At 41.3% G+C, this 20907-nt stretch overlaps 1 protein-coding gene across 5 annotated transcripts in view; it reads right to left on the bottom strand.

Annotated features, from left to right (window-relative positions):
- Positions 1–229: 229 nt before the first annotated feature.
- bahd1 (bromo adjacent homology domain containing 1) overlaps positions 230–20907 on the bottom strand; it is a 63271-nt gene continuing 42593 nt past the window's right edge. For all 5 annotated transcript variants that reach the window (XM_072689692.1, XM_072689695.1, XM_072689693.1 and 2 more), the window contains exons 2-7: positions 16563–18221; positions 11185–11558; positions 9180–9339; positions 6408–6487; positions 5999–6090; positions 230–4612 (exon numbers count right to left, since the gene is read on the bottom strand). In XM_072689692.1, the coding sequence (XP_072545793.1) occupies positions 4426–4612; positions 5999–6090; positions 6408–6487; positions 9180–9339; positions 11185–11558; positions 16563–18221 (2552 nt within the window). In that variant the 3' untranslated portion in view covers positions 230–4425. The remainder of the gene's footprint in view (positions 4613–5998; positions 6091–6407; positions 6488–9179; positions 9340–11184; positions 11559–16562; positions 18222–20907) is intronic.

Consider the following 20907-nt stretch of genomic DNA (forward strand, 5'->3'; position numbering starts at 1 on the left):
CAGCACATGCAATCTTCAATCACATGCTTATGGCGTGTTATTACAGCAGGGTGCAGGTAAGTGTCTCTACAGCTACACTGTACATTTTGGATGTGATGCCATGATGAACAGACAGCAAATCTTGTTACATTCGCCTACAGTTCTGTTCTTCCAGTTTCCATTTTGGAGATTTGAGGTGTTCCAGCCTTAGCGAGTATAACGAGGAACATAAATAAAAAGCACAAGCATGTGAAACTCATATATTATTTATTCCATTTAAATATTTTCCTCTTATAATATACATTTCTATCTTAAATAATACAAACGCGCTGTGCTAGGACTGTAATTTTTCCAAGAATGCCCAGTACTTCCATGCTGCATTGAAATATATATCTGTATACACACACACACACACACACACACACACACACACACACACGCGCATACACTCACATCATTGGAGGAGCAAAGCGCTTGGAATTCATAGTGAGTTTTTGTACACCACTCGGAATGAACCTCCCACCTCCTCCTCGCTGCCCATTCGGAACAGAAATGTACACTTCTCATCCTGGAGCGTTCTACAGAAGCGATGACGATTCACAATGCTGAAGGCAGTTCAAAACACTCTGATTAAAGAAGAAAGACTATGTTAAGACTTGTTTTTTTATATTAAGGTTATATATGGCGATGGCGCAATGTAAGGGATCATCCTCTCTGAAAAGTCTGTCTCTATAGGGCAACATGAGCCATGTGCTGCGAAATCTGATTACTACAGAATATACAAAAAGCTCCATAGAAACTCCAGTACTGGGACTGTATCCCACCAGCATTTACCACTGCATGTACTGTGTGAATATGTCATGTTGTCTGGACTGTAAATCGAATATTTTTCACTTTACAGTGGGTACCAAAATCTGCAACCATCCTCAAAATCTGGTATCATTTGAGAAGACTGTTTCTATAGGGCCAGGGCAACACGATATACGTGCTGCGTTATGGGAATTCTGATCTTCAGGAAGTTTAAATACTGTAGTGATGCGATATTGCTTAAGTCTTATCCATTCTTGTCCTTGATGAGGAGTTAAAATTTCAGGACTGTGTTAAGCAGATGCTAATCCTCTTGGTCATTAGGTGCTAAATGAACAGCATCATTTTGCAGAGGGTCTTGATTACTACAGAATATACAAAAAGCTCCATAGAAACTCCAGTATTGGGACTGTATCCCACCAGCATTTACCACTGTGTGAACTGTGTGAATATGTCATGATGTCTGGACGGTAAATCTAATATTTTTCACTCTACAGTGGGGTACCAAAATCAGAAACCACCCTCAAAATCTGGTATCATTTCAACTCAGAAACAAAATAAAAAGAGAGAATGAGAAATTCAATTCAAGATTCTGCACGACTTCTATATATGCAAATGTAAGCAAATGTGTTACAAAAGCCATGTAATCACCCTTTAACACAAAGCTCAGATGCATTAGGAGTCTTATCCTTTCCACTTAAGCTCAGTGTAAGGTGGATTTGATCTACTAATCAGAGGCTTTTCCAGAAGCGGGTGTAGTCCATGCAGCTCAAGTGCAAGCTGTCATTAAAAGGTGGGACAGAAATACTAAGAAATTTAGATTTTTTTTTTTAAGATTCTGCTTTTCACTGAAGTTATGTAGATAATACAGTTGGTGTTAAAAAAAAATAAACAAAAAATGAAAAAAGTAATAAATCAGCACTTTCACAAGTGGTTTCAGTCATTTGAACCCCTCTGTATCTGCTAATTACTTATACAACCATTGTAAAACCACTACTTTCTGTGTAAATGTTTATATTAATTCTAATATTAGTGTTTTACTGAGTACATAAGGAGCTTTTTAACTACCAAATGCAGTGACAATTTTACTGCAGTCTGCTTTTTTCCAGGAGTGCAATAGATCAATCATCAAATATTGATTTGAAATATTTGTCAATTCCAAGCATCTGTTGGATGCTACTAATTCTTTTAAACAATTATCTGCTGATTCCAATATGATTCAGCTATCAATGTGCTGCCCAGACCAGAACAGTTTCATTGCAACACCTATATCTTGAAAGTACGGCATGGACTGTGTTTGCAATATACAGAGACAGGCATTTCACTCATCCAGTGATCCCGCTCTTCTTGAATAGCGATAGAAACATTTCCAAAGCAAAGAGTAATTTGTCAAAATAAAACAAACAAAAGTTACACTGACCTTCCATGAGAAAGAATACTTCTCCACATCCAGGAAAAGCTGTCTGAACTGAGCAAAAGTGGAAGCATTTCTCCCAACAAACAGAACAGTGGATGGAAAAGCTGACAATGGACAGACTAGAAATTTGCGATTTGCGTGCGCCTGTATACATTTTGGCCAATACCAGCGAAACGTGGGCATCGGACACGTTGAAGGGAGTCGGTTTTACTAAACTAGTACAGAAATCACATTTCTAGCTCTAGCACAACAATACAAGATTGACTGATTAGATACTCAGTTCTTTGAATAGTAAAGTGGAATGGATCGCCGAGGACACAAACACGGTGCTCAAGTTGACATGTTAAGTAGTTACTGAATAAAACCCACGACGGGAACGTCCTCCCGCACTGCATAAAGGCCGAACACGGGGAAGAAAGAAGGCATGCCTGTTAGAAAAAACCCTGCTAGTCTCTGTTCTTTCTGCATCGAGTTCCACAGCGACGGCTGGATATGGTGCAAATTCACTGAGGAGTTAAGCGGAGTGAATCGGTTTAAAAAGGCTGAGAGAGTGACCGCCAGAAATCCTGCTTCGCCACACCTCGGTAGTTAGTTACTCGACTCGCTAGAAAAGAAAAATCTCAACCCCCACCCCCTCCCCTCCCCTCCACCTCACTTCACCAAAAGGGAAGGGCTCATTCCAGTCCAGTGGCGCCACGCGTCCAGGTGATACTGCAGCCTGGAAAACCGGCAAAATGTGTGACGAAGAACTGCAGCTGATATTTTTCTGGCCTTTCAATCCTTCCAGAGTTCAACTCAAGGCCATTTTTATCCCTTTAACTTTTCTATTTCAGCAAGGGGAGAGTGGGAGGGGTCACTATAGTGCAATGAGAGTCATCAGGAATGGCTTTTAGCACAAACTGCTGCGTGGTACGAAACGAGCAGGGCAAAGGAAGCAAAGAGCCACGAGGGGGAAAAGAAAAGAAAACAAAAAAAAAATCAACCTCTGATGCTGTTGATTCTTCTCATAGCAGACTATCAACTATTAAAGGCACAAAAAGACCATATGAAACAGCTTTTTCATATCAATCTCACGCACAAAGCGATCACAAGTAAAGGGGAAAAAAAGGTGGGGGGTTGAGGACGGGGGGGGGGCGATGGCACGTACTGAAAGCAGGAGTGTTTTTTTCCATCTATTCACACGCTTGGAAAAAAAGAACAGCGTAACAGAGTGCCTCCCTCGGTTGGTAAATCTAGAGACGTTAAATTCTCTCTGTTCTGTATTTACACAAACAACAAATACACAGTATTTTCCCTCCGTTTAAAGATCAGTAGCAGGTGAAAAAAGTTGTGCTGATTGGCCCAGCGATAAGAGTAGTGCAAACTAATGACGGCCAGAGGGAGAGGGTTCATATGTAGCGGCGCAGTGTGAAAAGCTTTGGTTTGCTGGGAAAAGGCAGGATGTGAGGTGGGGAAAACGGGACACACTCTTCTGAAGGGTGTAAGGCAAGTCCTCATGAGTTACAGTAAGATGAGAGTTCGTTAAACAGACCTCCTTTTCATTGGTCGACCGACAGAGAAATTAGCCAACTTGCTTGCTGAGGAACCCCTGGGATATTTGGTCCACCACAATATATGTCTATGGTCCACCACAGCCCGGTATGACAGATTGGTACACGATTGGCCAACGGGTCGACAGACAGATCTGATTCAAGAAAGGAAACACTCACTCTTGGTCTTTCTACTTAACTATGGAACTTATTCTCTTCTTCCAAATTGCTCTAAAAATAAATATATTTCCACCTTATATCTATAAATAAATAGCTCTACAGCCAAGAAGGGCACATTTACAGTCAAGGAAAGAATATTTAGACCTCTAATGTACCTACAGCTTTGATATATTGTTTTTCCACACGCACACACACACACACATCCAGCAAGTATAAAAGATACCTATCAACAAATCAAATAAATAAAGAAGCAACTTCATTGACTGACAGATCACATCTTGGCCATCGATTTCATAGTTGTGCTCAAAACGCCATTATGCTAAATCACAAAAGGACTATTCCTCAAATCTCTTTCAGCTCGTACAAGAATGCTGTGGAAAGATCAACCTAACGTTTGTCAGTCCTGTGTCCTCTCAGGAATTCCCTTGCTAAGTGCGTTGATTGTGTCTTCAGCTTTTGGACTCTGGGTTCAGTGTATGGCTCCGTGTCGTCAAACCTGTCCTCTCGCCAGTGCTACTGCAGGTTCTTCAGCAGGCGGCCGTAGCGGAAGTCGTAAACGTGACGGCAGACGAACACCAGGTCCGGGTCCACGTCGGCTGGCACGCGGCGATGAGCTGGAATGGTGTAGTTGAGAGCGGGAGGGACCAGAGGGGCACTTTTGGGAAGACCCTCCTCGCGACGCTTCACCAAGGCACAAAATCTAAAATATCAAGTTACAACATATGAACATGGGGATGTAAATCTCTGAGCTCAATACTGGAATTAATACATGATTCAATGATTCAATTGATTCGCTCCTAAATGGAATCAGATGAAACAGATTGATTAATTTTTACATGTAATAATATAATGGGATGTAATAAGGTTGTTATCGCAATATTGACCTTTGCAGTACTGATGACTGTTAACTGCAAACTCTAAGAAACGAAGAGGCTCAAAGGGTTCTGTCGGTGATGCTGAATAATTCATCATTTTATTTTTGGTTTCATAAAGAACCATTTTTGTAAAAGAGAGGTTGGTGTGATGAAAGGATTTAAAGGATTCTGGAGAATGTTGATATTTGAACTCAACAGCAAAACACACACACTCCTCCCTTCAGTGTTTCTTCAGAAGCTCCATCCCTCAAACTCATGGCCATTGTAATTCGCTTTAGCTATGTAAGCGTTAGCTACAAATGCCGCTGCTAAGCAAAGCAGTTGTGATTATATATCACAAACATTCACAAATGAGCCAAAACGATACTGACCAAATTCTGAAGCAGCAAAAATAAGTCAATGTTACCAACCTATCGAGCCTTTCTAAGCACATTGAGGATATAGTCGTATCTTAAAGAACACCGGCACGTTTCGTTAGAAACAGTGTAATTAATCTGGTGTACCTAGATGAAGTGTAGCACTATTTGAATAAAAATCACTGTACTACATATGGGAGAGTATCTGGATGATGTTTTTAAAGAATCTGTCGTGCTAAATAATCTGTATCGTGAAAACGTTTTTAAATATTGTGATATCATATTTTTACCATATTGCTCAGTTCTACCTTATATGTTCTACAAGAAAGAAAAGATTGATATATTGTGATATTTAGTTTTACAATACTGCATCGATTCTCAAAAACACAGTATTGATCTTTGAAAGTTTACATGAGTGGCAAGCAGTTGTTCATTTTATGCTGTGTTAAAACCCCGACCACTAGATAGCAGTGTTGTACTCAGTCTTCAGATCTCTGGCTGTGTAAAAAGCCTGTGTAAAAAAATTCTCTTTTACTCAGATTTTCTGTATATGATGCTGGGTTTTTTATACTATGAGCATTTTCCTTAAATTTGATAAAGAAATTACAATATATCGTCTTGCTTATGGTATCACAATATTTAAACTTATTATACGTATTGCAATATTAGGTATATATACTTATACACTTAATCGTAACCCACAAATCACAGGATTTATGTGAACAAGGTGTTTAATAACAAGGTGTTTATTATAATGCAAAGCATTTCAAACCATCACAAAAGGTAGAAATAAAATAGTATATTGTGATTAGATATCATGCAGCCGCAACATCACTTCAAACACGTGGGACTTACCTACAATATTGTGCTAATGTCAAGACGTAGCACTTATCCTCAATGCACGCTACGCTGTTCTCGTCCTGATGTCGGGATGCGAAAATCTCATTCTGAAATCCCAGAGCACAGATAGGAAGCAATGATGCTCAAAATTTCAGCATATCAACCAGAGCAGACAAACAGAGCTGGGCACATGGGTGTCCAATTTCAAAACCACTCAAAAGAGCATTGTGACCCGACTGTTTAACGTTTTTTCCCCTAGCCGTGGTCTCCAGGGCTTATTGAGCGCAGAAAGCTTGCGCCGCCTACTTCCTCTCTGAAACTCATAATCAAGGGAAGTCAAATGTTTACACTTCTTTCCCATGGAGAACCACTCTGGGATGTACCACATTGATATTTTTTTCTTTTTCTTTTTTTGCCAACTCACCTCACAGTGCATGCTTGGATTGCGGCCTCCCTGAGTGTGCTCTGGACGGTAGTACCAAAACAGACTCATCATCAGCTCCCCTAAGGAGAACCACAGCACAGTAAAGCATATCAGACCAGTGCAGACATTGCTATAAATTTCCCAATCCATAATAAATAGGAGGTTTCCTATTCTGCAAACATACTGCTTTCAACCAAAAATGATGACGCCAAAAAAAAAAAAAACAAACCTGACAAAAAAACCTGAAAAAAACAAAACACAAACAAAACAAAAAACAAAAAAAAACCACTGTTGTTGCTTTGAACAGTCAAAATATATCAGTAAAAGTTACATTATACAATTTTATTTCAGGGTGACTAGATGATTATAAATATTCTATTATTATTATGACTATTATTGATGCAGCTTGATTTTTTTAAAACTTGTAAATAGTCACCCAGCCCGACCTGCCGGAAGACTGCCTGCTGAGGTCCCCTCTACCTGCATGAGACCAGCTGCCACCTACCAGTCCGACCAGCAGGACCACCCCCCACCACCACCACCCATGCCAGACCAGCGGCACACCCTCCTACCTCTGCTACCTGCCTAATGACCATGTTAAAACCTAAATGGACTCTTTAATTATCTGCCACTATTAATATTATCACTATTAACCATCATTACTCTCATTACTCTGACCATCACTGCCATGACTACACAAGTTATAATACTATGGACCCTCTTGATATAATACTGGGGGTCTTAGCTTTTCATGTCTTTTTATGTTATTTACTTTTTTGTCTTTTACTAGTTACTGATTGTGTAAAGTTGTTGACAACAGTTGTAAAAAGCGCTATACAAATAAATTTGACTTTACTTTTATTAGCCTTCTATTGTTTCTCAATCATTCATAAGCGTTCATTTTTATAAAACATAAAACATACATACATATCTGGGATGTCTACCAACCCACAAACTGTAAAAAATACTCTTTGTGGGCAGCTTAGGGAGAGTCAGTGTGTTTAAATGTGTGTGTGTGAACACAAGAGACACAAAAAGAAAGAAGCGAGGGAGAGACAGTGAGAGACTGACGGAGAGAAAGAGATGTGAACTCAAGGTGAAGTAACAATTAGCTAGCTGGTTGAAAGAGGGCAAATAAGAACAAATGTAGAAATAAAGTGAAGGAATTTGTGCAGTTATAATGGGTAATGAAAAGGATGGGAAGTGAGGGGTTAAGTGACCAGTGGTTCATTAGCATTTAAAGGAAAAGGCACCTAAACTCTCTATTTTGAACAAGGCTGTTTAGACAGGCTGAAAATGGATGTTGTTTGTGCTTGATTCTTTTACCATCTTGACCAAAGAACGACACAGTAGAGCTGGGAAATATATCATAAATATCGATATATTCAAAACCGAGATTTCAGATCATGCTGTTTTTAATGTTACAAATTAACAAAATGTCAAAAAAAAAAACCTAACTGAAACATTATAGTTTGGGTATTTCTTTCATATGACTGGCAAGCTGTCATCATATTATATCAAATATTGCCTATATCAAATGGGTTTTTCAGTCCAGCCCTATGTCACAGACTTTTAATTATGAGCCCAGAGAACCCTGCTGAATTGTGGAAAAATGTCAACACATCTTGTTCAGAAATGTAGCCAAGCTGACTATGTTTGATGACGCCTGGATTTTGACTAATGCTAGTTAGCTGCCTTTACCTGTCCAGAAACACTGAAACATCAGCATTACATTCCCCATCATCTCATCCTCCCCCTCTAAATTCTACCACTGCACAATCTTCCCACACAATGCCTTGCCAGAGTGGTGTTTTTGCTCTCTTCTCTACGCTATAATTACCTGCAACTGCTCCCCTAATTTCAAATGCTTCCTTCACCTGTTAGGATTCGAGACAAAGGGGTGTAATCATCCTATTGGAATGAGGAGAGGTGCCTCTCAGCTAGCATGATGGAAGATTGTGATAGTGCAGTGCGCCCTCAATTTGACAGTTTTATGTGGTTTTTGTGCACCTCCCCACAACGCACTCAGAAACATTAGTGGATTAGTGGAAATGGTCACATAGAAAATATGACAGATGCACGCAGACTGTAGGAAGGCGAACATTCCTATTAGATTTTTAGGAAATATGAAAATCAGAGTTTATTTGATTATAAAAAAATCAGAGCCAATATGTTGTCTTGTACAAATAATCGTACATTTAGAATATTTCGGAATGTCAACACTATGCCTCACCCCTAGTTGTTAGCAGAAGTGTCTAATTAGCTTAGCGTTATTAGCTTGCAAGAGATAAATGTTTTAGTAGCCTCAAAAAGAACTTTTTTTTTTTTTTAAGTGTACCATTGTGTGGGATCTGGCCTTGTTGCATTTCATGACAAATGGATAAGTAGAAACTTTACCAAGAAGACAGTGTCACTGATGCAAAGCACAAAAAGCTTCAAAAGCACAAAAGCTCATTTGAAAACAAGAGCCCCCTTTCAGAGAATCTTTAGACTGCTAAACATGACTAAGTGAGTAAGTATGTAAGTGAGATACAAGCCAGGTCCATTCTAATATCTAAAAAAAAAGCAAGCATTTAATGCATTTTACAGTAAAAATAATATTGTATTAAGAATGATAATAAATCAAGTTCTTCTTTCACCTGAAAAGTTCTTGTTACTAAGATTTGAGGGTTACTTAGGACAGCAAAGACTGGTCGAATATAAAACAGGCTTAGAAGAAGGACTCCTGATTTATTGTATTGGGGGGTTAATAATATCCTCTCGTGTGTGTACCTGACTCGGGGTCCTCCCAGAAGGCGGAGACTTTAGCCACATACGGGAGGGACTTCTTGCGAGGGCCAGAGCGCAGCAGCACAGTGTCTCGCACCCTGATCACCTCTCCGTCTCGCTGCACTCCTTCATAACATCTGCGCAGTGCTGGTGACTCCTCACCCTGTGAATCATCATAACAATCATCATACCAATCATCATCATCATCACAAATAATAAATAACTGCACACAAACAGCAGGCACATTATTATACTAGTATTGGCCTTTTTTAAGCTACAGTTGCTATTCATTTGGGGAAAACTACTCTTAATACTAAAGCCTTTTGTATTGAAAAGATGAAGCTCAGTATTGCACAACATAAATAAATAAATAAATAAATAAACAGTTTGTTTTTTAAGCAAGTACTAAAATTGCTCAAATATGATTAGAGTAAATCTGAAAAAAAAAAATGCTGAAAAAAACCCCAAAAACATTTATGCAAAACAATGATTACAAAATTAGGGACGCCCCTTTCCCAGCCAGTGGAGGGCCTGATCCAGGCATCATCTAAATTAGACTCCAACATGTTTGTGTGGGGTTTTTTTTAGCTGGGTCGCCGTAGTAGAAGTGCCATAATCAAACATCATCCACAACAAGCATCAGTAAAGCACCTTCTCGTTAATAACAGGAGTTTCCTGCAGTTTAACGCAAGCATAATGCCCCCGAACACACTGTAAAAACAAACTCCTGCAACGTCATTCACTCACAATGCACAACTGGTTAAACATGTAAACATCCTGCTTTACCGGTGACTGTGCTGTGAGCAGCTTCAAGCTTTAAAGCAGCATTTATCAGTGCGGGAGTATGGCTCCTGTCCACATTAGAAAAACGAGTTCATGCTGTTTTCACAACACTATAAAATGGCTATTAAGTAGTCCATAAAAACCCGGTGTATAATCAATATTAGACATATTATAAAATAGTCTTTTAGAGGACTGGGCTAGAATGGTCACATTGTGCACTTTGAACAAATTGAGTCATTACATGGAAGTATTAACTGCCTGCCCAACAGTGCTTTCCTCTATAGTGTGGTTGCATTTTCTATGAAAACTCAGACCGGATTGGATCTGTGCATATATAGAGGGATACAAAGGTTTGGGCACCCCTGGTTAAAATTCTAGAAATTAAGTAAGAATACTTAAAGATGAACTAATCTCTGAAAGTAAAAGTATTAAAGACTGAACATTCAATCTTTATAATGAATTATTTTTGGCACATTTGTTCTCACAATTAGGTACTGCCACTCAGCCCACCCGTTCGCAATCCCCCCAGCACTAGCAATGCTCCCATTCATGTGAAGCCAGTCACAGCCTCTTTTTGAACTGCTGCTCAGAGGAAAGCATCGGGTCCTCAACTCCACCACACCAGCCTGCTAACACTGCCAATTGTGCTCTCTCTGACCTCGGCTACTGGTGGCAAAGCCCCCCCCCCCTTTTTTTTTTTTTAGCTTTTTAAGCAAGATTACTGTAAATTCTTAAAAAAAAAGGAACACCAAAAAATTAGTTACCTAAGAATTTCAGCTTGTTTACCAAGATATTAGATCCTCATTAGCGTGGTAGGGTAATGCCTTGTTTACAATGATTGTTAGGAAGGGCCAGGTGATTTCAAAGACTCACCCAACCTTATCCCCACAAACAGCAGCCATGGGCAGCAGCCACAAACAGCCTGGCAAAAGCCCTATTTGACGGCAAAAGGCCCTTAAAAAGATTTAGCAGACTGTGGAGTGGTGGTGATGTTAATAAGTCCTGACCATGCAGGATGCTTTTAGCCTTTTTTTTTTGGTTGTAAAAGATTGAAAAAAAAAAATCTTACTTAAAATATTAAAGAAAATGTTTCATCTTTAACCACAGACGTTTTGTAAATCAGGCCGAAAAGTTACTCTTGCTAATCCAAATCTATGCTGAGTGCTACACTCACATCCGCCTCTAGTTTGCGCTGTGGTTGAAACAACAGAACTGGAGTACGTACCACTATGAATACTTCCTTTTCAGTGGCGGAGCCCACAGGCAGCCAGCCGTTGGTGGCCCGCCGCCGGCCGATTTTGGGCTGCTTGGCGGCGGGGCTGCCGTGGCCGGCTCCCAGCTGGCCGTCCTTCCTGTGGGGGCAGGCGGCAGAGTCCCGCATGCCAGAGCGCGAGCTCCCGGGCGCCTTGGCACTCTGAGGGCACTCGCGGCCCACGCGCAGCTGGACCTGTGGTCGTCCGGCATCAGGCAGGGGTGGCTGCAGGTGGGGTACAGGCTGAACAGCCGGGGGCACGCTGGGAATGGGGCAGACAGAGAGGGGCAGGGCTGGGGACATAGGGATGGAGGGACTGTGCTCGTCCAGAGGGTAGGAGTAGTCCTCTACAGAAACAGGTAAGTGAAAGCTTGTGGTTAGCATGTTAGACTCTAATAATGGCCTAATAAGAACAGAAAAAGGCAAAAAAGTCTAAGACCACTGGTAAAAATACCACATTTCCAACTGACAAACAAGTCATTAAAGGAGAAGTTTACCCATATCCATCCCTGTCATAAACATCTGCAGATTTATTAGGTTTGTCTCCGCACTGCAAAAAAATTGGCTTCTTAACTAAAAAATGTATTGAATAAGTAAATAAGTAAACTGTTGACAAGATAAAAAAAACAAGAAGAGGTTTGGTGTACTTAATTTCATGAATGCAAATGCTAGTATTTTTAAATAAATGAAATTCAGATCAATTTACTTCTTTAAATCCGCACTTAAATATGCATTTCTTTTGGCAACATTTCCACACTTTTTTTTTTAATACATGAAAAAAGACTGAAAAAACCCTTTTAAAACACTTTTTGTGAAAAGTAGTTTTGAAGTAGACAAATGGCTCCAGTTTTTGATTGGCTGCAAACAAAGCACACTCACAGCGTTCAAAGCTGGTACAGGAGATAATTTTATAAACAAATAATATATATAAGTATACATTGTATTATAGAATTGGGACACCCACTTTAATATATATTTAAACATAGGAATATTTCATCTTTATGTGAACAATATTGGGAGTTAGAGGTAACATAACACACACAACTGAAGAAATGTCTTAAAAACATTTATAAAATGTTATTAATAGAAATGTCATTTTCTCGTGATGCAAAAGTTAAAACACCCCCAAACTTATTACTACTTCAATTGCCTAAAGATGGAATCAGGTGCGGTTCATTAGCACTTCAGCTGCAGATGATTAGAACATAGTTAGAAATGATTTTGGAGGAGCCAAAGGCAGAGCACAAGATGCATTAAGAAGTCTCAACCCTAAAATGTCTTCATCTACAGGTAACACGTATCACAGCAGATGTTAAAGTACAGCATCTACCATCAGAAAGACACTACGCAAGTTTGATTTCCACGGGGGAAAAAAGGAGGAGGAATCCCTTGCTGAAAAACTTTCTCTTGGTCAATGTTTATGTTATTATAGCCAGGAGGGGGAAATACCAGCTATTAGGGCATAGGGTGTTGTAACTTTGTCCTCACTGGAAAATATTATTTTTAATAATTACATTTTACAAATGCTTTTAAAAAGACATTTCTTTTGTATGCGTTTAGTTTTATTACCTCCATCTCCCAATATTGTTCAAAAGAAGATCAAATGTCCATATGTTTAAATATATGTGTGTGTATAATTATATATAAAAAAGGTAAAGGTGCATGTATTTGTTACTGTACAGTGTACACTGTACAGCAAATGTGTCCTCCGCATTTAACCCATCTGTGGAAGTGAACACACACACACACACACACACACACACACACACACACACCAGGGGCAGTGAGTACACACACACCCAGAGCGGTGGGCAGCCAATTCCAGCGCCCGGGGAGCAGAGAGGGTAAAGGGCCTTGCTCAAGGGCCCAACAGTGGCAGCTTGCCAAGCCCGGGAATCGAACCCACAACCTTGTTATCGATAGGGTTGTGGGTTCGATTTCCGGGCTTGGCAAGCTGCCACTGTTGGGCCCTATGTATATGTAGGTGTACTGAAGTATCCAGTCACAAAAGTCTGACAGAAGTCTACAAAAATCCCAGTCTACAGAAAATTTCCTTCAGAATTGTGGCAGAAGGACGAAACTGACGGCCAGGGACCGTTGGCGGCTTTTAAGACTTGTGATTGAAAATGCAGTGATGAGCTCTAGAAGCAATTGTGTGTAGCCTGATCATTTTTGTGCAATGTCATTTGCAGGAGCCTGAAGTTACTACCACCTTAAACATGCAAGGATATCTAAAAACCGGGGTACATACAGCTGTTTTAGGTAGTAAAAATGCTCTAGCGCTAGCATGGATCAGCTTTAAATAAGGTCTTTAAAGAACGCCTCCTGCTACTAAATACTGCATGACATGTTTAACAAAGAGTCATTTGGGATTCAGCTGCATGTGCAAATGCCCCTATGTGACAGAGTGAAATATATAACTATGTGTAGAAGTAGCATATATGGAGTACAGAGCAATTTAAGCCCAAGAGCTGCACACACTGTAGTTAACAGAGTAACAGAGTTACAGAGATTTCCTCTGGTCTAGAAACAGTTGTCAGATTGAGGCGGAAAGGAAGATAAAACATTAGACACTTTGACCTTCTGGGGGGGGGTGGGGGGTGGGGGTCTTTAGGAAGAGCGTCTTCATCTATCTTAGCCAAGACAAGGGGCACAATTTGTGTGAGACAACTAGGACTCATCTGATAAATATTATAAATGGTTAAGTGTGAAATCAGGTGAACTTCCCCTTTAACATTTTCCATGTCACAATGTGGTCTCAGACTACTGGAATCTCCTTTATGCAAAACACACGTTATCAGCCCTGTGACATTTTCTTTTTATATACCATTTCATATTACCATTTACCATTTCAAATGCTAGCTGCTCTTTACCACTGGGAGCATTTCAATAAAAAATTGGTCCAAAATTACAAGGAATAAAACCTTGTTACTTTAAGTTACACTCAAAATGACAAATGATTTAGCCTTAATCTGAAAAGTTACCATTCTGGAAACGTGAGACCCAGCAATACAGACCAAATCGACACTGCATTTTGAAAGTGGCCAAGAGAAAATAAAATAAACGGCACCAATTTGCTGCAACACTGTCAGCCTAGGAACAGGTGGATGCTGTGAATCATCAAATTTGTTGATGAAACACAAGAACACTTCAAATGCCAAAAATACATGCATGAATATATCATTAAAATGTAATAAACAAGCAGATACATGAAACCACCGATTCCTGGCCCCAACAGCTATCACTTTGCTCTTGAAAATTTGGGCCCTCGTGTCTGTATGACACTTAAATGGAAAAGAAACATCCCAGATGGTAATTGGATGAATCAGCTTCTGAAATCATCATGTGGCGCATGTGATGGTGACTCTGCGCAAGCTAACGGGGAAGGAGGAAAACGATCAGGAGCCCCTACATCATGTATGCAGCCAGTGCAGCTCTGTAATCAGCAAGGAAAGCGGAGCCTCCTTTTAGTAGCTCTTTAAATAGCTGGGAGTGTTAACCTAGCAGAAGGCTGAATTAATAGACCTCTCAAGCGGTGACCGCGAGCCCAGCGATGACCCACAGCCGCTCATACGGCATGAAAATTGCGCTTTCTTAACCTCCAGACATGTTCTGGCCTTTTGCCAATGCATGTAGACCTCAAGCACGTCCATCCTCGCCATCCGGAAATTCAGTGGAGAAGTCAAAGGGCTCCGACTGAGGCTATGGAAATCAGCTTAACAGTTATTTACCTTCTTTCAAAGAACCCCTCGAATGGAGCCAAAGCAATGATACACTATTTCACTCCATAATCACACTCCCTTTATGAGGTCACGAGGGCGATGGGCAAACACAAATAAGAGCTAACGACAAATGAGCTGCGGATCAATCCTTTCGGAAACTGAAACGACCCTGATCGCTTGTCCTGGCCTCTCGGCGAGGAAACTGGCCAGGCACGAGAGGGAAAGTGCAGCTACTGCACATTCACTCAGCCGTGAAGTCTTCGTGTTAGTACAAGGGGGCTCGTATGCCTGCAAACAAGGAGAAAGCACTGGCGGAGATGTGCGCTAACCGCTGTATGATCTGGACCGGTATAATGGGCGAATAAAAAGGCAAGGCTGCAAGGAAATTACCACAAAACGTCTTGGCGGCCTGTCAGTCAGTCAGTCAGTCAGTCAGTCAGTCAGTCAATCTCATCATCGATTTAATGGATGCTTACATTTAGCATTCTGAAGCCCACTGACTTTTTCAAAATACTTAGAGGCCATTTATTTATTGAGGATGTCCTCAGGCTGGAATACGGCACTCATTGGCTGACGTACTCTTTCATTAGACTGTGGCGCAGAGAAAGTCGAAATCATCTGAACTTTTTTTTCCCTTTTTTTCGAAGGCATCCTTCGGATCATCTTTTCACTGCAAACCTATATGGCTCTCCCTCCTACTGGGACTGCATTCTTCCTCTGTTATCATTCAAATACATTGAGTCGGCTCCTCTTTTAGTGCTGAAACAGCCCCCAGTGTGTAGGCAGCTGTGGTTTCTACCTCCATGTGAAAGGCTTCTGCAGAGAAACTACATCAGTGCTCTGCCACTGTGATGCGGAAAGCTGTAGTTAATAACTGCTAAAGTCCTGCAGGCTGCTGCATACAGTGTGTAGGTATGTATGGTGTTAAAATACACACAGTTTATGCTGCTGTGGAACTCCTTGTTCGGCTACGGTCAAACTTCCCTGGCAACGAATGGGAGTAACGTGAGTACTGTAAGTATTAAGAAAGCCCTCAAGCGTCAGATTACCAACTGATTAACAACAGAGAGTGAAAAGTCAGGTTGGATAACCCAGCCCGGGTGGTTAAAAAGCAACGAGGAGAAATCCTGCGAGGCTTTCGTGGCAGTGCTGAGGTCGCTAAAGCTGTTGAGAGACCACAGCTGCCATCTTACAATGAACAGCCAGTTCAAGTCTCCTGCCAACAAAAATAACCAGCGTCCTGTCCACCTGTGGCAATTATTCATATTCAAACCAGCCGTGAAAAGACAGCAGTGAACAGACCGGCACGGTGGAGTGGCTGCTTAAAGGGGCCGAGGGATTTCATCATTAGGTCGCAAGTCATTACTCTCTTTACAAGTCTATGAAAACATCTCAATGGCTTTTATTTTTTTTTAGTTTAGCTTTTTGTGTCACACAATGTGTCGGGGCATGCCTTGGGACTTGCCAGTTTAAAGATTGTGCGAGCTAACTCTTAAAGCTCCCTTAGAAATAGATCCCTATCCAGATAGTAATTAAGAGTGCATCTCTAAGGCATTATGCCTCACTAAAGGCTGATTCTATTGAGATGATAAAGGGGGACAGATTTTCATCCCAATTGCCTGGTCTTACCCATCTTGATTTTGTGGCTGCAGCTGGAGCATCCGCCACTGAATGAGCAGCCCCTGCTAGCGATGGGCTGCGGCGGTCTGTAGGCGTAGCTGCTGATCCTGCAGGGTTCCCCGTAACAGGTCCCAACAGAGTTGCAGTATGCTGGGTGAGGGATGCCTGAGGGGTGGGAAACCGGCGAGGGCAGTAGTTTGGGTCTCTGGATGCCAGTGGGGCACAGTTTGATTGGGGACACAGAGGGGGGAACATGTGGTCCCGGACTTGTGCTCACAGGTAGCGTGGAGGTTCCATGGTGGGCGATGTGGACGTAGTAACCAGGGTAGCATGAGTATGGGTGGGTGCCTATGGTCAAGGCAGGATGTGTCAGTGCATGAGGGGATGGAAGGAACCCCTTTACAGGTGGTATAGAATGTTCTTCCGATTCAGGATAGGCCTTTTGTCCAAGGTACAGGGCTAGCCGGTGGCAATATTCCACAGATCTCTCCTGGGAGCAGCAGTAACAGGAATTTACATCAGCCTCGGTTTTCTCCTCTTTTACAGGCTTCAAGGAGTAGCCCAGCATGGACCTGCATTGGTAACCAGGCCTAATGAAGCCATGGCCCCCAGCTGTGCCTTCCCACATCGCTTCAGATTGGAGGGCTTCTTTCTTGCAGAGATCGCAGCACTGTTGCGATACCTGCAACTTGGTGGACTGGCATGGTGGACTGTGCTGCTGCTGCTGCTGCTGCTGCTGCTGCTGCTTTTTCAACTTTACCTGGGTCTGTTTTGTTCTTATTCCTCCATTGCCTGGCTTGCAGTCTGTTTTCGCTCGCCGCTTAGCTCCAGAGGAAGTGCTTGTTAGTTTCAGCAGGGCGGCCGCATTCAAACCCGCTAGACGTCTTGGAGCTGGACTATTCAGACTCAGTTGGTCCACGTGTTCAGATTTTGGATTCGCCTTTTTGGCTTTCTTGGGATTTTTACTTTGCTCCGTCTCTCCGGGATGCGCACGTTTTCTCCCTTCTTGTCCTTTCCTTGAACCATCAGCCTCTCCTTTTGGAGCTTCAGAATCACCCTTTGGAGGATTTGCCTGCTTTTTGGAGAGTTTTGATGCCTGCTGAGGGTCCTCTCGGAATAACAAAAGACTGTTTACTGCCTCTGCATTGAGAGAGGCCAACCGTCGCTTGCGAGGCTCCAGGAGAAGCTCTGTATATAAGGCAGTTTTGTCAGGTTTCGGGTTGCTTTTTGGTCCAAGCGCTTGCTGACAAGCTTTGCAGGTCTTCTTGCGACACTTGCAGGGTATGAGCTTTCCCTTCTTTGCCTTCACCTTGCGTTTGCCTCCCTCACTTTTAGACAAAGCCTTCATGCTGCTTTTACAAGTCCCGCCTTCCTCTAAGCGGGTCAGTACCACACAGCAGTTTAAGGTGCCCACTTCACTCATTCCCAGCCTCCTCCTGAGGGGATAAAGCTTCCGGTCTCTATCTGCACTTTGCTCTTTTAGTTGCGTATCTCCTCCTCTTTTAGAGGAACGTCTCTTCGTCTTCCTTTCTTGCACTGGGCACTCTGGCCAGGCCCTGCCCATGGTTTCAGCATGTGTCTGGCACCTCACCTGCTTCCTGGATTTACTCTGATATCTGCATAAAGAATCCCTCTGCCGCGCATGGGTCATCGGAGTCCATGCAGATTCTGCAGGGAGAAAACAATAAAATGCACAAATTGCGGTGTTGTGGACACAAAAGGCAACATGAACACAGTGGTTACTTCATTCAAATTATGCTTTCTGTTATAGCTTTGGCTACTGGCTTCAACAGTTGATACGGCAGACTATGCAAATTACGGACGGATCTCATGAGCTTAGCTTGGTCTGCGTTTTCAAAACCTCCAGTTAAATATTCTGCACATTCTCTAACCCACTCACACCTAGAAATGCACATACAGCTATAATACAGGCCAAATAGGCCTTTTTGCATTGGTTAATATTCCTATTTGTAACTGTATGTCAAGATATAGGCTATTACAGTTACAATCTTCTGAAGTTTGAGACTCTTCCAGAGGCATAATGTTCATTAACAATATAACTGGGCTTAATACCTTAAAAATGCAAGGTATGCAAGTCACCTTTATTGGAGACTCTACCTCTAGAACCTCTAGAATAGAACATGCATGCTTTTTAAACAACTAATAATTTCAATATGTAGCACAATTCACATCTGACATGAAGTGTAAAGACCTTGCACATTGCGATATATATATATATATATATATATATATATATATATATATATATATATATATACACACACACACACACACACACACACACACACACACACACACAGCAACAATTAAAAAAAATACATGGATTTTCACCAGATTTCCCCAGAAGGCATTGACCCAACACATTATAATTATTAATAATGCATTGTGTATGCCAGGGAAAATGAGAATTATGCAGTGTCACTATTGGGCATGCGCACATTATATTGTACAACCCTACTACAGTCATGAAACAGCTCTCCACGAGTAAAATTAAGTGTGTGTGTGTATATATATATATATATATATATATATATATATATACACACCCTTCAAATAAACACTCTAGTCCATAAAAATGACATACAAGAAATGCTGCATAGAAGTCTGCAAACCCAGAACTCAAGGTCCTAGTTTGTTTGCTTTATGGCTAATGCAGTCTATTGTCTATGCAGGACTCTACCACTGGGAGCCACTTGTCACCAGGACAGTGCTGTAGGCATAAAAAACAAAAACTACACACATTCACACATTGTAAGCTCCATAAACAATGCAGGAATCTACAAGATTGTACATGTATTGTGTAATATTGCACATATATGCAAACCACTGGTTCACAAAGTGCATAAACAGACATTCAGAAGTATAATCATATAAAGCTTCTTCTTAAATGGCCTATGTGTGAACACACCAATAAACCATACACCCACTGGGTGCTGTATAGCTACATATCTTCAATTTGCTTTCTGGATAACCCCATTATTACCATTAATTTAAGGGTCAAAATTAAGGGTCATTCAGGGCATCTCGTTTTAAGCCTGCACATACTGTGCAAATAGGTGCCATTTTTAAAACCTGCACTTAACAGCAATCCGAGGTGTACTTTAAAAGCTAAATCTTCCACATAAGTAGCTTAATAATATTGGACAAGGGCACACGGCAAGGCTAGATTTTCTTCGGATACAAGCATGACTGTTCGGAACGAATTCGGTGACGTTCTGTGCAAAGTTAAACCCCTTGAAGGGGTTGGCTTTTTATACCTTGGGATTTATTGATTCGTTTAAGGACAAGCCAAGAGTGAGGGAAACCACCTGAGACATTTTAGACTAATTTGGCTCCATATGAAATGTAAAACTACCTCCTTTGACCTATTGACATGTTCTTAACACTAGCCCTCCAATTCTATAAAGGGAATTCATGTCCTTGAGCTTTTCCAGGGCAACGTTCTGGCTCGACGCAACAGCCAGTGACTTTTGTCATCCTTTAGATTAGACGTGGTGTCCTTCGGTGTTTAATTAGCGCAGTCTTTCCAACGAAACCTAAAGCCTAAACAACTTCAAAATCGGCTGTAATGTAGTCTTTTAGCCCAGCAGGAGGAATACCCCACTGGAGACGTTTAATATGGATTTCAATTAGGCGGTTAAGGAATCTCAAAAGAACCCTGTCTGAAATACAACACGACAACACAACAGTGGGAAAGCTAAACATGGCCAGGAAATGGCTTCCAAAGAAATGATTATTCTGGCATTTCCCTATACCATTATTTTTCAGCTGTCCTCTTGCATACTGCTATTTCTGTTCACTCAGCCATGATGACAAATAATGAGGAGTAGGAAATCTATGGTTCGAAGAAAAACGGCCTGTACTTCACGAGGTTATTAGACAAGTGATTTAATCCATAGTTGACATTAATGTATTGGAACAAATCTCGCAGCTGTCTGATTTACGACCGTGGCAGGGGTAACGTTTACTGAAATACGAAACTCCACTCAGTTAGCAGCTGACAAACCCACAAAAACACTGAGCAGAAAGTGGCTTGCAGTTTTAATCGCCGATACCCCTTGGCTTTCTCTGAAGTTCTCTAATGAACCCACCTTTGGTTAAAACCACTGCAAGAGATCAAAACTAGGTGTCTGGGTGTGTTTTGCTGTGCATGCACCCCTGCTCTAATGACTGGGCTTTTAATAAATTGACTATAAATTCGTAGACTAGTGGGTTTTTTTTTTTGTATTGGAGAGTTCTTTGAGAAATCCCACAGAAGAACCATTCCTGGTTCCTTAATGCACTATTTTATGAAATAATGGGAGCGTTAAATGTGAAGAACATGAGACCATGT

Source organism: Salminus brasiliensis, chromosome 10 (assembly GCF_030463535.1).
Source record: "Salminus brasiliensis chromosome 10, fSalBra1.hap2, whole genome shotgun sequence".
NCBI lineage: Eukaryota > Metazoa > Chordata > Actinopteri > Characiformes > Bryconidae > Salminus > Salminus brasiliensis.